We start from the raw sequence: 15,959 nt of genomic DNA, 5'->3' as shown, positions 1-15,959 counted from the left end.
AGTACTAGTTTCTACAACTGGCTCGTATCTGAGATTGAAATGATCGAGAATCATTTTTTCTCCTCCCCCTCACTTTTTTTTGGCCGCACTGCGCGTCATGTGGGATTGAACCTGGGCCCCCTGCAGTGGAAGCATGGAGTCTTAACCACTGGACCACCAGGGAAGTCCCTGAGAGCCATTTTTGAACAAATTCCTTATACCAGTGGTCCCCAACCTTTTTGGCGCCAGAGACCGGTTTTGTGAAAGCCTTTTCTTCCACGGACAGGGTGAGGCGGGTGGCAATGGTTCAGGCGGTAGTGTGAGGGATCGTTCAGGCAGTAGTGCGTCGCGGCAGAGGAAGCTTCGCTCACTCGCCCGCTGCTCGCCTCCTGCTGTTCCTAACAGGCCCCCGACTGTACCGGTCTGTGGCCCATAGGTTGGGGACCCCTGCCTTATATCATGAAGCAAAGAAATGACCAGTTTCTTTTCATTTCAAGATATCAGTATAATTTGCATTCTATTATATTTCATAAGAGAAAATATTTTATTTCCATCAAATGAGCAAAGTTTGTTTTTTCCCTATAAAAGCAAATAATTTGATGGTATACTGCTCTAATAATATATGCAAAAAGAATAGCAGCAAAATATGTCATTTCTTTATAGAATTTAATATATATTCTATTAACAGCAGTGTGTAGATGCATAGTATTTGACCGTATACTAAATAATTACAATTAAAACTTACTTTTAAAATATTTTCAATATTAGGCACTGGTGGAACCAGAGCTTTTATTATGCATACTATATCTTTTTACATTCCAAAAGGAAATTAAAATTCTTAGTAGTATTAGAAAAGAATACACTTTTTAATATTGAATGCAGATATACAAAATCTCATGACTTCTATTAAAAACCTCTCAATTCTACTGGACACAAATAAAGACACCTTTTCAAATAACTCGCACTTATGCCAGGTTCTATAAAATATTCTATAAAAATATTACAAATCCAATAAAAACACAATAATATAGTACAAAGTTGTTTTTTAAGTCAAACTTTAAAAGTTCTGTATTTATACAAATGCACAATACTTTTTAGTGCCCTCTGACTGGTATTGTTGGTTCAGGATGATCTAATTTTAGAAATCTAAATTGAACATTTTCATCATTTTTCTGCTTCGGAATGGAAGACACTGAGAACTTATAGAATAAATTTTAAAACTAGTATTGGATAAAAACTTTATAAAGTAGAATAGTAAACACATTACACACTTTAGTTATTGCCCTGCCAAAGATAAAAATGCTCCATTGTTCCATTTTTCCTCTATTTAACTTAAATGTCTAGATAATTATCTTAACTACCTATCCTTTGTCTACATAGAAAGTCTTTCAGATGAAAGTGTAAAGATTTTAGATTCTCTAACAAAATCCAAAATATCAGTAAGCCATTTTCATTTTCTAAGTATATTGAAAGAAATGCTTATTTCAATATAAAACCCCAAAGTGCTGAATTAAGACACATTAATAACATGCCTGGCCAATTACTATCTTGGCTTTAGCCTTAGAGGAATATTATACAATTGGCTGCTGAGTTCCAAATTTAAGCATTTGGTTTTATACTGTAATACTGTACTTTCTAATACAGATATCAAAGAAAATGAGATGATTTTTTTTTAAAGAAATAGTAAAGAATTTCAGCCATAATACAAATCAATTTTGGGGGAAAAATATCCATGTCAAGATAGGAAATAGATTTTTAAAATCTTAGAATAATTGCTATAAAAGAACTAAAAAATATAAATTTCTGAAAAAAATACACTGAAAATGCCTCTCTAGGAAAAAAATACACAACTGGTTAGATACAAGAAAATATTCATTACCATGGGGTACAGCCAACTATGAACCTGGCTTATGAGACTTTAAAAATTCACAAAAAGTAATTAGCACCAAAACTGTCTAAAACTCCAAATGACATACTGAAGTGATTCTAAGCCCAAATATTACATTATAAAAAAGTTACATTTAACTTGGGAAGTTTCCCCAGCAATAATAAATATATTTCTTTTCAATCTTTAGAAAATGTGCTAGCTTTACTGATTTTCATCAAAATATTAAGGTAGTATATAGAAGTTATCATTTATATTGGTTTGGGCTAAGCAGGGACAATGGAAATTCAAATTATTTCCCAGATAATATGGGTTTATTTGGTGGGGGTAGGTGGGGAGCAGTTCTCCAATTACAACTTATTTTTAGCTCCTTGTTTCATCCTTTTTCTTCTAAAATGTTTTAGAACATTTAGAAGAGTGAACAGGGGAACATTCCCTGCTCACTTTTTGGTGTTATTCAAGATTTGGCATGGGAATAGGAGTGTTTAAAAGTGGACACAGATCACAGTAGTTAAACAAGAGTTATGAATAAGCTACAAAATATATATTCAACCCTGTTACAATCGAGTTGAGTTTAATTTTATAACAACATCAACTTATAAATTTAATTACAAAACAGCACACAATTTGAAACAAGGCAAAATTTTCAGCCTTTATGTGGTGAAATACATAACTTCACTAATTACATATATGGCTGCCAAATGTCAGTAGTTCATTCGGCCATATTTTACTGTTGCACATAAATAATGACAAGGCAAAGAATAGCAACTAGTCCAAGGGCTGGTAGGCCAAGGAACCACAGCATAAGCCAAAAGAAAATGACTATTACTGGTTCTACAATTTGTTCTCCAAAATACATCCTTGTGAAGCCCATGTTGATGAGGCTTTTGTTCAGTTCACCAAAAAGTGTTCCCATCTTTTTGTAGTCATCTCCAACAGGCTCGCCAGTGGGGTTTTGTGATTCTTCAATATCCTTAAAAAAACAGAACAAGACAAAACAAAACATAAACATAAAATGAGAAATAGGTGAAGGTCTTTAAGAATAATGACTATCTCACAGTTCTTCTTTATCTTCCAAAGTATGTACTGGGCACACTTCTGATAATTATTCAATAACACTTGGGAATGTTCCTTTTGATTGTCATCAAAAACAGAGGCAGGCTCTGATTGCTCTGTCCTAGTAAATAAGCCCCTTTTTTAGTCCATTCCTTTGACACTAAGACTTTAAGGAACCCAGCCTCAGCTGACTGGAGCAGGGCTTGCTGCTACTATTGAGCCATCCTCAGCTATTACAGCTGTGATCTTTCAGTTTTAGCTGGGGAGCTAAGAACACTTCAGTGTAGGTCCTTGCGTAGTTTCCTGTCCAAATTCTATAGATGTCCTAAATGTTTCTTATTAATCTCATCAGGAGAAACATATAGTCTCCAAATAGGAATCATTTTGTAAAATAAGCCCAAAAGTCTACCTAGATATCAGTCGCCTAGAAAATGTCCATCTGTGCCCAATTACAGATACCAAAAATTAAGTACTATTTCTGTTACCTCTCAGTCTTATTACAATTACGGTCTTTATGTCAGTTAATTAAGCTACTATCTCTCAGCTTCAATCCCACCCTTTGGAATTCTGGAAACAATCTGTCTCCCTGTTAGGCTCTGCCAACAGAGGAACTAGAGACACTGCACAGCTGGAGGAGGAAGGGATTTGCTCTTTCCTTGTTTGCCTCTCATGGGTTTCTTGATCCTGTCAGTCTCTAGTCATAGTTCACTCTGGCAGTAGTAGGTCCTTCCGGTAGCAGCCACTGATCTCAATTTAGTGATTTCCCAACACTTGCAGAACCAATCTCAATGTGCCTTCTTGAGACACCAGATCAAACTTGTGAGTTCCTTTTCCTCAGATATCTGGTTCCCAAGGCCTATGGTGTCTCTCCTTTGAGCTCAGAAACACCAGCACCAGGTGAGCAGTGATCAGTTCTTGGAGGTCTGAGTTTCAGCTGCATGGGATGGGGCCTTCCCCAGTCTTCTCAGTTTTAGTATTCTACCTCTCTTCTTTACTCCCTCAGGCCCAGGAGTGGTTGCTGCTTCCTGCTGTTACTATCTGTGGCCCTCTAGCCTACTTTAGTGCAGTGGTTTTTAAAATTTAGTATAAGTTACGACCCCTTGGAGGGCTTTTAAAGCATGGACTGCTGGCCCACTGCCAGGGTTTCTGATTTAGTAAGCCATGAGTGGGGTTTGGAGTCTGAGAATTTGTACTTCTAGCAAGTTTCCAGGGGATGCTTATGATGCTGTCTTTTTACCATCTTTTGAATATCACTGCCTTAATGTTTTTGCCTTTTCTATTCTTCAATGCCTACTTAACAATTCTTTTTTACATCTTTATTGGGGTATAATTGGTTTACAATGGTGTGTTAGTTTCTGCTTTATAACAAAGTGAATCAGTTATACATATGTCCCCATATCTCTTCCCTCTTGCGTCTCCCTCCCTCCCACCCTCCCTATCCCACCCCTCTAGGTGGTCACAAAGCACCGAGCTGATCTCCCTGTGCTATGTGGCTGCTTCCCACTAGCTATCTATTTTACGTTTGGTAGTGTATGTATGTCCATTCCACTCTCTCGCTTTGTCACAGCTTACCCTTCCCCCTCCCCATATCCTCAAGTCCATTCTCTAGTAGGTCTGTGTCTTTATTCCTGTCTTACCCCTAGGTTCTTCATGACATTTGTTTTTCCTTAAATTCCATATATATGTGTTAGCATACGGTATTTGTCTTTTTCTTTCTGACTTACTTCACTCTGTATGACAGACTCTAGGTCCATCCACCTCATTACAAATAGCTCAATTTCGTTTCTTTTTATGGCTGAGTAATATTCCATTGTACATATGTGCCACATCTTCTTTATCCATTCATCCGATGATGGACACTTAGGTTGTTTCCAACAATTCTTTATATTAGATTATCTTTGTTAAAATAATTGGTATAGTTTCCCTCTCTTCACTAGCCCCTAATGCAGTCACAAAAGAAAAACTGTCATGTAGATGACATAGTTGTAATTATAATTTATTAAACCTAATTTCTTTTAGGAGTGATGATTCAAATCAGTAATTATTTATTGAACATATACTTGCTTATAGTAGGTGCAAGGTAGAAAATTACTCATGTGTAAAAAGAAGACTTTGGGTATAGTGTTTCACATAATAACAGGTAAGTATTAAATGCCATTAATTTTGCTGTCTATGCCAAAAAAAGTTAATTAGCTTAACTTGAGGCACTCTTCAAACACATGAATCAAACTTAGATTCCTTTAGTAGGAACCAAAGCTTAACCACTTCAGTAATCAGTAAGTAGATAACTAAAAATATTTTTTCGTTTAAAAAAATGCCTTATTTTCTGTTCTACATATACAGTTTAAGGGAAGAGAGTGAAAAAAATCTAATTTTATTTGCAATAGTCAGAAAAAATGATTTTCAATATGATTTTAAGGTGGTGTTTTCCCATATAACAGTAATTTGTGTAGCACACAGAGTGTCATTGGTGTTGTGGAAAAATGAGACTCAAAGGGGCATCACTGTTAAGTCTATATTTTAAGTTTAAGCCAGAATTATTTTTGAGTTAACAAGTACATATAATTTAATAAATTACTTTTGGATTTCCATTTCTACCAAAAAAAGAGAAAAACCAAATGTTGTAGAGATATCTGGAGAGTTCAGATTTAGTCTCCCAACACTTCAACTGAATGACCTTGACCAAGTTACTTCATTTTCCTGAGCTTCAGTTTTCTAATCCATAAAATGGGATTTATATGAACCCCTTTTGATATTGATAATACCCTCTTGAATTATAATTTGTTAACCTTTCCTTATTTTTTGTATTTTAACTTCTAAGTTATCTTTTCCTTCACTGATGTGCTGTAATCAATTTTATGTTTCTCAGCTTCTCATACTTTTCTATGTGTTCCATGATAATATACTATATTAAAAAAGAAAAACAAAAATCTTGTTCTTTCCTGAGATTAAGGCTTTCTTTTCTTTAGTAAAGAACTTGAACAGTTCTTGATTTAGTTTGTAATTCTTCTGGTCCCTCAACTCTATCTTCTACTCCAGTGTCTAGCATTGCTGGTATCATTTTTGGCCTCTTTTTTTTAATTAAAGTTTTTTTTTCTTTTTTACCACCTCTAATTTCTTTTAATCTATGCACTTATTGTACTTTGGGGTTTTCTGTTGTTACTGAAGCTTTTTAAGACTTTTTCAGTATTTTTGTGGTTTTAGTACAAAGCAAGTACCCTAATCTGAAATGCTTCTTTCTGAAGATTTCTTTGAATTCTTTTACAAACTGCTTGTGGGTTTTTCAGGGGAAGAGGTAGGTGTTGCAATGCTTAGTTAACTCCTAGAGGTCTGGTGGGGAGGCAGCATTTAATCATATCATCTCAGATCCTGGGAGCAGCTGGGGGGACTGAGAACGGAAGTAGAAGGCCTAATAAGGACTGGCCTAGGCGTGCTGTGGCAGCCTGCTGCTTCTTTTTTTAATATGAAAAATTTCAAACACACAAAATTAGAGAAAATAGTACAATGAACTCCTAAATACCTATCAACCAGATTAAATAATTACTAAAAATTTGCCACTTTACTGAAGCACTTCTTAATCTGGGCAATCTAAAGGAGAGGAAAAAAGTAAAGTCACTAGAAGAATGCCTAAAAGCGGCATATGTTCACAAATGAAGTTCTGTGGAAACATCAAAGATATCCAGCAATGAACTGGATGGGGGTTTGAATAATCCTAGAGGAAAGACACTTAAAAACATGGAAAAGAAAATAGGCAGCATTCTTAAATCACTGGCATTACAGTTAATCTCATTACAGTATTTTCTGTATCAGTAAATATTTGTTGAATAGATGGAGAGAATTTATCATGTGTCTGGCAAGCATTAAAGCAATATCTTGATAGGTTTTCTACCTGCTCCACTTTTTGCCAAACAAAAGATGGTCTTATTTTTCCAAAGTATTATTTATTATAGTAATCTCAAAACAATGTATCAATTTTTATGGAATTAGCAGTCCTTTTTGGTTGTGGATATTAATAAGCATCCATTCACTCTTTCCTCTTTCCTATTAGAACCTTAATCCAGTCTGCATTCTTTATGTGAGGAAAATCCCATCTACAGCTTCAGAGGTGATGGGTCTAAGAGTAAAATCCCCTTCCCTTTACTAGAAGCTGGCTTTTGGAAAGGCCATGTGATCTACTTTGGAATGATGACTTTTGTGGGTTTTCTGGGAAAATTCTTCCTAGCTCTTCTGATACAACTTTGGAAAGTGATCCTTATTCTATTTCTCCACATACAGACCTTAAGTAGAGAGAATTTACTGTATTTGTTATTAATTTTCTATTGGTGCCATACAAAATTACTACGAATTTAGTGGCTTAAAACAACACAAATGTATCACTTTATAGTTCTGCAGGTTAGAAGTTATGTCATCAGGATTGTGTTTCTTTCTGAAGGCTCTAGGAGAGGATCTATTTCTCTACCTTTTCTAGCTGCTAGAGGAGGTCCATATTGCTTGGCTCCTCGTCCCCTTCCTCTGTCTTCAAAGCCAGCAATGTTGCAGCTCTCAGACCATCCTTCTGTAGTTAACTTTTCCCTCTGACCACAGCAGGGGAAGGTTCTCTGTTTTTAAGAACTCATGTGATTAGGTCTAGTCCAGTTAGATAATCCAGGATCATTTCCCCATCTCAAAGTCCTTAAATTTGATCACATCTACAAAAATCTCTTTTGCCATGTAAGGTATCATATTCATAGGTACTAAGGATTAAGATGTGGACATCTTTGGGGGGGTGGGGAGAAACCGTTATTCTGTGCACCACAATATTTAATTTTAAAATTATTTCTTTATATATCTATTCTTACTATCTTTGATAGGAAAGGTCACGTCATTCAAGGCAAGAACCATATCATATAGTACTAACATGAGTACTTAGTATAGTGCATTGTGCCTGGCCCATCGTAGGCTCATAATAAATATTAGTTGAATAAACAATAGAAATATTCTATAATAACATATCAGGTAAAAAATAACTCAAAAAATAAAAACAAACTTTACATGTAACATAAATTATTTTATTTTCCCCATGAGTACAGTTGTGAATTTGTTCAAATATTTGTAAATAAGTTCTAGATTTAAAGATATGGGAGCTGTTAGCTAAAATTCACATGCTCAGTTCAATTCCTAAACCACTGCATTTTAAGAGCAGAGGCTAATATGAACGGATGAGTTCTTGAGTCCTTGGCTCACTCTCAGATGTGTGTAATTTTCAGAGTAATAGTAGTGGTGGTACTATTGTTGACGGTATAGTAGAACAGCTAACACTCAGTGCTTACTGTATGGCAGGCACTGTGTTGTGCATGTATCCTCTTGTTTAGTCTTTCCAACAGGCTGTGAGGGAGGCACTATTATTTTCCCCATCTGCAGATAAGGCAATTAACTTGCAGGGGAGTTAAATGTCTGGCAATTGACTTATACTTAGTAACTGAAGGAGCTATGATATGAACTCAGACATTCTTACTCCAGAGACAACACCATTAATCCCTATGTTATACTCCCTCCAGTTATTATTATATTATTAATAGCTAGCAGCTGTCTAATGCTGCAGAGAGAAATATTGATCTCCAAAAAAAGACAAGCTATGTAAGCACATTTTCATTTTTCATAGAAAGAGTACACTTAACATAGTGAAATCAACATCAGTATCTTTTTTGCATTACATCTTTTTTCAGTTTACACTTGAAGGTGAGTTTATCAAGCACAAAACTTGCTCAAATTTTAATTTTCATCTTATATAAAAATTTAAACAAGGTAAAGCTATTTGCAGCAGTTTAGCAAATTTTTCATAGCCCTTTCAGTATTGATTAGAATTCAGATTCAAATGTGAGAAAAAAAAAAAAAGACTCCAAGCAAGAATGAGGAGATAGGCTTGGCCGAGTTGCAATTAGGCAAAAATCCAACCAACCAACCAAACACACACACACAAACACTTCACACATAAAATAAACCAATGCAAAGTGCAGATGGCATTTCCCTCCTGTTCTAACATTAGTCACTTTGTGTCTTTGCCAGATTTTATTCTTTGTATATGAGGTCCCAATGGAAGAATATTTGTCAAATGTACAGTTTCCTTCATGACCATATGATAGTACTGACTATGACATGCACATTAAAAAGTGTTTTCACCAAAATAGTGATATTATTTTTGTCCATGATTAGTGCATAGGGGTGTTATAATTGATTGAAAATCCTTCTTTAAAAATATGCAAAATTAGTGATGAGAAATTAAAGGCAGGGGACTTCCCTGGTGGTGCAGTGGTTAAGAATCCGCCTACCAAGGCAGGGGACACGGGTTCCATCCCTAGTCCGGGAAGACCCCACAGGCCGCACAGCAACTAAGCCCATGTGCCACAACTACTGAGCCTGCGCTCTAGGGCCTGCGAGCCACAACTACTGAGCCCTCGTGCCACAACCACTGAAGCCTGCATGCCTAGAGCCTGTGCTCTGCAACAAGAGAAGCCACCGCAGTGAGAAGCTGGCACACCGAAATGAAGAGTAGCCCCCGCTCGCTGCAACTAGAGAAAGCCCGCGTGCAGCAACGAAGACTCAACGCGGCCAAAAATAAATAAATAAATTTATTTTAAAAAAAAGAAATTAAAGGTGAACCCTTAAATAATCATAGGATTATTAAGAGCAAAGGGTCCTTAAAGATAATTTAAACAAAGCCTCTTCAGAAACAAGAAATAAGAGGTTAAGTCACACAGCTTATTAACAAAAAAACACAGGCTTTAGAAGCAAGGTGGACAGATTCAAATCTTTCTCTGTCACTTATACAAGGCAAATTACTTAACCGCTGACCCTCAGTTTCCCCAGGTATGAAAGGAGCATATTAATATCTACCTCATAGAGTTGTGATAATAAAATGAGGAAGCAGATAAAAAGCTTTTAGAATAGATACAACAGTCATTCAATATATGGTAACTAGTATTATTACTACAGTTTTGGTAGAATTTATGTCTTGTGATTTCTACTTCTATTCTCTTTCTATTGTAACATGCTGCCTGAGATAATTAATACCTTATGATCACCTTTCTTGTGATAATTAAATTCAGTTGTATTTCTCTTCAAGTGTTACGACAATTTCATTATATAGAAGTTGAGGTGGGATGTTTTCTATGGCACATCCTTACCTGTGGAACAATCTGTGCACATTAGTATGGCAGAGCCTGCTTATTTACTTTAAGAAGAGTACAAGCTACATTCTATAAACAGGCTTTCACTGAGTGGGTGACAATTTAAGATTCACTTTCAGCTGTTTTCCCGAGTGCAGTATTGGAAGTCTGCTGTTTTTGCCTGTCTGATTTTTATGCTACTTTCTTCTGCAGGTATCACCTTGATTTAACTTTGGGAAAACCCTCCCCCACCCACTCTTGGTTCATGTGTTTTGGTTGAATGTGTGCCCATTCCCCAGTTCCAGGCCTGAACAATCAGAACATTTCATTCCCTTGGGCACATGATTAGTTAAGGAATGAGCATGTGACCCAAGACAGGCCAATGAAAGCTCTGAGACTTTTGCTGCAACTATTGAAAAAGTGACATTTTTTCCCCCCACTGATATTGGTTAGCTGGCAAAATGGAGGGCATCTTATTGGGTTGGCCAAAAAGTTCATTTGGTTTTAAGTAAAAATAAAAGACACATTTTTCATTTTCACCAAGAACTTTATTGAACAACATACTCATTAACCAAACTTTTTGGCCAACCCACTATTACAATGAGGAGAAAGCTGGCTATGAATGAAGCTAATATAAAGTAAAGCCAAGAAATTACATAGTTGATGTTGTTTGAATACTTGAATCCAGCTAGGGCATCTACCTGTTTTTGTTGTTGTTGTTGTTTTTAATAACATGAGCCAGTAAATTCCTATTTTGCAAAACCTAGTAAAAGTTGAATTTTTGTTGCTTGGAACTAAGAGTTCGGACTATAGATGATGATGATTATGATGATAAAAAGTAGTAATAGCTACCATTAGGGACTTCCCTGGTGGGCCAGTGGTTAAGACTCTACACTTCCAATGCAGGGCATGCGGGTTCAATCCCTGGTCACGGAACTAAGGTCCCACATGCTGCACAGTGCAGGCAAAAAAAGGGCCTGAAACTTGGAGGCAGAAGTAGGGTTTGGGACTTCCCTGGTGGTCCAGTGTTTATGACTCCATGCTCCCAGTGCAGAGGGCATGGGTTCGATCCCTGGTTGGGGAACTAAGTTCCCACATGCCATGCAGCCAAAGGAAAAAAAAAAAAAAAAAAGTAGTAATAGCTACCATTAGCTGAATGTTTTCTACTGCTAGATATTGTGTTAAGCACTTTACATTCATTATGCCATCTAATTATTATTTATTATAATAAGTATTACTAGTTAATTTCGAAGCCTGTGTTTTTAACTATAGTGCTCAAGAACTTCCTCATTAATTTGGTCTTATTGCTACTAGCAATAATTAACATGAAGAATGTATTAATAATATTAAAAAATAATAATGGGGGTTATGCAAGTAGAAATTTTTAGATATAACTTTCTAAAAGTGTTTAAAAACTATATAAGAATACATGGATAAATGGTTATTGTATTCAGATAACACGAATACAGAGTAAAGACTAAGATGCTGATTTCTCCTTGCCACTTTAGGTTAACCTTCCCTAGCTATCAAGCAGAGCCAGCCTCAGTAACCCAAGCCCATGGAAATCATAACTGGGAAGGTAAATTTATTTTGGTATACATATCAAGATGTGCATACTGAGCAAAAGTATTTTTGGATAGCACATAGTAGTCTGTGAACTGAGGTTTATTAAATGAATGAAGAAACAAATGAATGAATGAACAACTCCTAAATCTTCTTGCTGCAACCTCTTCTCCTTTCAACTTGTTTACTCAACTGTAGGTTTCCCCTGCTATCCAAAAGTAAAGTGTTCCTATAAAAGCTTTCGTAAACCGAAATGGTGTAAAGCAAAGAAGCAATTATCTTAGGGCACGTCTTGCTAATGGATACACAAAACAAACTGAGAAAAAGCACAGATGCTCACAGACACAGTTCAAAACTATGGTGGCCTGATGCTGAGATGCTGAGTGTAGTTCCTGGGGAAGGAGCTTGATGTTGTCACTCTAGCTACTTGGGATGTGTGCTGTCTCTCTAACTTGCTACAAAACAAATGCTGAATGCTATTTTTGCTTTACACCTTTTTTTCTTAAAAGCAAAAATCCTCTTTGGATTTCTTTTGCTTATCGAAAACAGGTACAAACTAATGTAGGTCTTTCATAAAAGTGAAGTGGCAGAAAGCAAATTTTCGAAAGCAGGGAATACCTGTACTCCCACTGTTTTTCAACTTCACTGGGATTGTAGTCCCGTCTCTAACTTCTCTCAATCCACTAGCCCTCTTCTTCACTTTTCACATTCAGCTTGATTTCTATGATGCAAAGTTTAAAAAACTTTAATAAAACTCCTTTGTCTCATAGGGGAAACCCTAATCTTAGAGTAACAACTATTTTCTATGTCTGTACCTGAGTACCTGTGGTGCTAGAGAAAGTCACACCATAGGGTGCCGAGAGTTTATGACAACCCCAAACAGATCTTCAAGTACATTCCTACTTCATTTCTCTGCTCTACTCTTTTTGTTTTGGGTTTTTTTTTTTTGCTCTCTACACAGGGCTGTTTCAAATCTCTTCTTTTAAAAATCTTGAACTGCCTCCTACTCCTCTCTTTATCCCTCTCCTCCAGCAAATTACCTGACCTCCTATTTCTCAGGAAAAAGAGAAGCAGTCAGAAGAGTTTCCTTAACTTTGTGATACTAAATGTATCAACTACCGAAGTTTACATCCAACTTCTCTTCATTCTCTTTTGTTACAAATAAAGAAATAAGGACGTATTCCTCTTTCTATGTCCAATTTCTCTTACCTATGCTTAGGCTCGCATCCTTTCCTACCTTATATCTTATCCCTTTTCCATTATCCCTCTGTCTCATATATATTCAACCTTCCCCTTTCAGTTGGCTGCTTCTCATCAGTGTTTATACATGCTTAGATTTTTTCCCCCTTAATGCCACTAGCTCTGCCTTGCCTTTTCTTCTCCTTCATAACCAAACTGTTTGAAACAATTCACTCTGCTTGTTTCCATATTTTCATCTTTGTCAGGAACTGTGAAGGGGCTGATGTTTTATCCTACTTGCAAGTTAACAAGTTAGCCTGTCTTGGTTTCATGGATACTGGCAGGAGACACAAGCCTCCTCGGTCAGAGACAAAGGACTTTATTCCTCATGCCACAGGAAGCAGCCTGAGTTTCATGTTGATGTTGGTCCCCTTTACCTCCTAAGTCCCACAGGGTGACAAAGTGGCACAGGTAGATGCTGCATGCAGTGGGCTTATGTCTCAGCTGAAGAACTCTGAGCTTAGGGAACTCTCATCTTTTACAATGGGCTATAAGCAAATCTGCCTGATGTTTGTCCCAGAGGGAGACATCATTTTTATTACACTGGGTAGCAGACAATCTGCCCTCTGCTCCAAAAGGAGACAATATTCCGATCTTCCAAGTCTGTTCATTTAACAAACATCCTTGAAAAACAGTCCTAAACAAAAGTTCTCAATGCAAGAGATCCATGGAGAATTGCTCCCCACAATCTTCCAGTCAGACCTCAACTTACTCCAACGTGGCCTCTGTTCCTATTACACCACCAAAACAGTTCTTGCAAAGGTTACCAGTAAACTGCCGTATCAGTAAATTAGAGGGTTTCTTTTGGTGGCAGGGGGGAGGGGCACTCCCTGGCGGTGCAGTGGTTAGGACTCCACGCTCTCACTGCCAAGGGCCCACGTTCAATCCCTGGTCGGGGAACTAGGATCCCACAAGCCACGCAGCGGGGCCAAAAAAAAAGAAAAAAAAATTAGAGATTTTCAGTTCTAATTTTATTCAAACCCTAAGCAGAATTAATAACCATTTTTTTCTTTTCTTTTGAATTATATGGTATTACATTCTCCTGGTTCTACTCGTTCTATTTTCATCCCTCTGGCTATGCCTTTCTCAGTCTGCTTTGTGGGTTCACCATCCTCAACCTAGCTATTAAATATTGATCCTCAACCTCTGGTCTTAAGGCCTTATCTCTCTCTCTCTTTTTTTTAAATAAAATTATTTGTTTATTTACTTATTGCTTTTTGGCTGCATTGGGTCTTCGTTGCTGTGCGCGGGCTTTCTCTAGTTGCGTCGAGTGGGGGCTACTCTTCCTGGCGGTGCGCGGGCTTCTCATTGCGGTGGCTTCTCTTGCTGAGGAGCACGGGCTCTAGGAGCACGGGCTTCAGTAGTTGTGGCTCGCGGGCTCTAGAGCGCAGGAACAGTTGTTGTGGTGCACAGGCTTATTTGCTCTGTGGCATGTGGGATTTTCCCAGACCAAGGCTCGAACCCATGTCCCCTGCATTGGCAGGTGGATTCCTAACCACTGCGCCACCAGGGAAGTCCCCAGCCCTTATCTCTTTTCTTCCCATATTCTCTTCCCAAATAAGCTCATCCAAACTTTACAGTTTCAATTACCACCAGTAAATCAGTTATTTAAGTATTATAGCCAGCTCAGACCTTTCTTCTGCACTCTAGACCCATATATTCAACTGCCTTCTCGACATTCACACTTGGATATCTTGAATATACTTCAATATTCAACACACCCAAGGCCAAACCCATGATTTTCCTCCTCAAAACTGGTCTTCATTCAATGAACAGATTCTCAGGAATAAAATCCATCCTTAATTCCTGCAAGTAAGAAACTCAGGAATGATCTGCAAACCTTTTTCCTAATTTCCTATATCCAAATTATCAGTGGGTTCTGTTGAGTTTAAATCCTAAATATCTCAGGCATTTATAGTTTTCTAATCTTTCTTGTTTGTTGGCTGGTATACAATCTGTCTTCTCAACACCTTCCTTTCTGGTTCTTTTTATTCCTTCCTGTGGATGTGAGTCACTATTTGGTGTCATTTCCTTATTCCAATACAACTTTGTTTCCACCTTTGTATTTAGTGCTGATATTGTCAAATATATTATATTTCAGTATGTTATAGGCTCAACAATACAATTATATATACATATTGTTTTATGCAACTGCTTTTAAATCAGTCAAGAGAAGATGGTGCGATTATACTATCTTTTGTAATTATCTACATTATTGCCTTTACCAGTGCTCTTTGTTTTTTTTGTGTGGATTCAAAGTAGTGTCTAATATCAGATGCTTTCATCCTTATAATTTCCTTTGATCATTCTTGTAAGACAGGTGTGCTGGCAAAACATTCTGTTTTTATCTGGGAATGTGTTTTACCTTTATTTTTATTATTATTATAATTTTTTTTTTTTGCGGTACGCGGGCCTCTCACTGTTGTGGCCTCTCCCGTCGCGGAGCACAGGCTCCGGACGCGCAGGCTCGGCGGCCGTGGCCCACAGGCCTAGCCGCTCCGCGGCATGTGGGATCCTCCCAGACCAGGGCACGAACCCGTGTCCCCTGAATCGGCAGGTGGACTCTCAACCACTGTGCCACCAGGGAAGCCCCTACCTTTATTTTTGAAAGATAATTTTGCTGGATATAAGACTGTGGACAGGTTTTTACTTTCAGCCCTTTGAATGTGTTGTCCAATTGCCTCTGTCCTCCAAGTCTCTGATGAGAAATCAACTATTGATCTTACTGGGGTCTCCTTTTATGTGATGAGTTGTTTTTCCTTTGCTGCTTTCAAGATTTTCTCTTTCTCTTTCAACATTTTGACCATAATGTGTCTAGATGTGGATCACTCTGTTTATCCTCCTTGAATTTCATCAAATTTCTTGTTTGTGTAGTTTAATGCTTTTAAGTTTGAAACATTTTCAGCCATAAATATCTTAGAATATTTCTTCTGTCCCTTTCTCTCCTCTCCTCATAGTCCCATTATTTGTGTGCTGATGTGTTTAATCATGTCCTACAGTTCTCTGGGGCTCTGTTCATTTTTTTCCATTCTTTTTTCTCTCTGTTCTTCAGATTGCATAGTTTATATTGCTCAATCTACAGGTTCACTGAT

The 15,959-nt window shown here is 37.3% G+C and overlaps 1 protein-coding gene across 1 annotated transcript in view; it reads right to left on the bottom strand.

Moving 5' to 3' along the window:
• Nucleotides 1–628: 628 nt before the first annotated feature.
• The window catches only part of FAM241A (family with sequence similarity 241 member A), a 36,885-nt gene continuing 21,554 nt past the window's right edge, over nucleotides 629–15,959 (bottom strand). The window contains exon 2 of the mRNA XM_065878161.1: nucleotides 629–2,837. Within this exon, the coding sequence (XP_065734233.1) occupies nucleotides 2,592–2,837 (246 nt within the window). The 3' untranslated portion in view covers nucleotides 629–2,591. The remainder of the gene's footprint in view (nucleotides 2,838–15,959) is intronic.

Source organism: Phocoena phocoena, chromosome 5 (genome assembly GCF_963924675.1).
Source record: "Phocoena phocoena chromosome 5, mPhoPho1.1, whole genome shotgun sequence".
NCBI lineage: Eukaryota > Metazoa > Chordata > Mammalia > Artiodactyla > Phocoenidae > Phocoena > Phocoena phocoena.
This window is presented reverse-complemented; position numbering and strand designations above follow the sequence as displayed.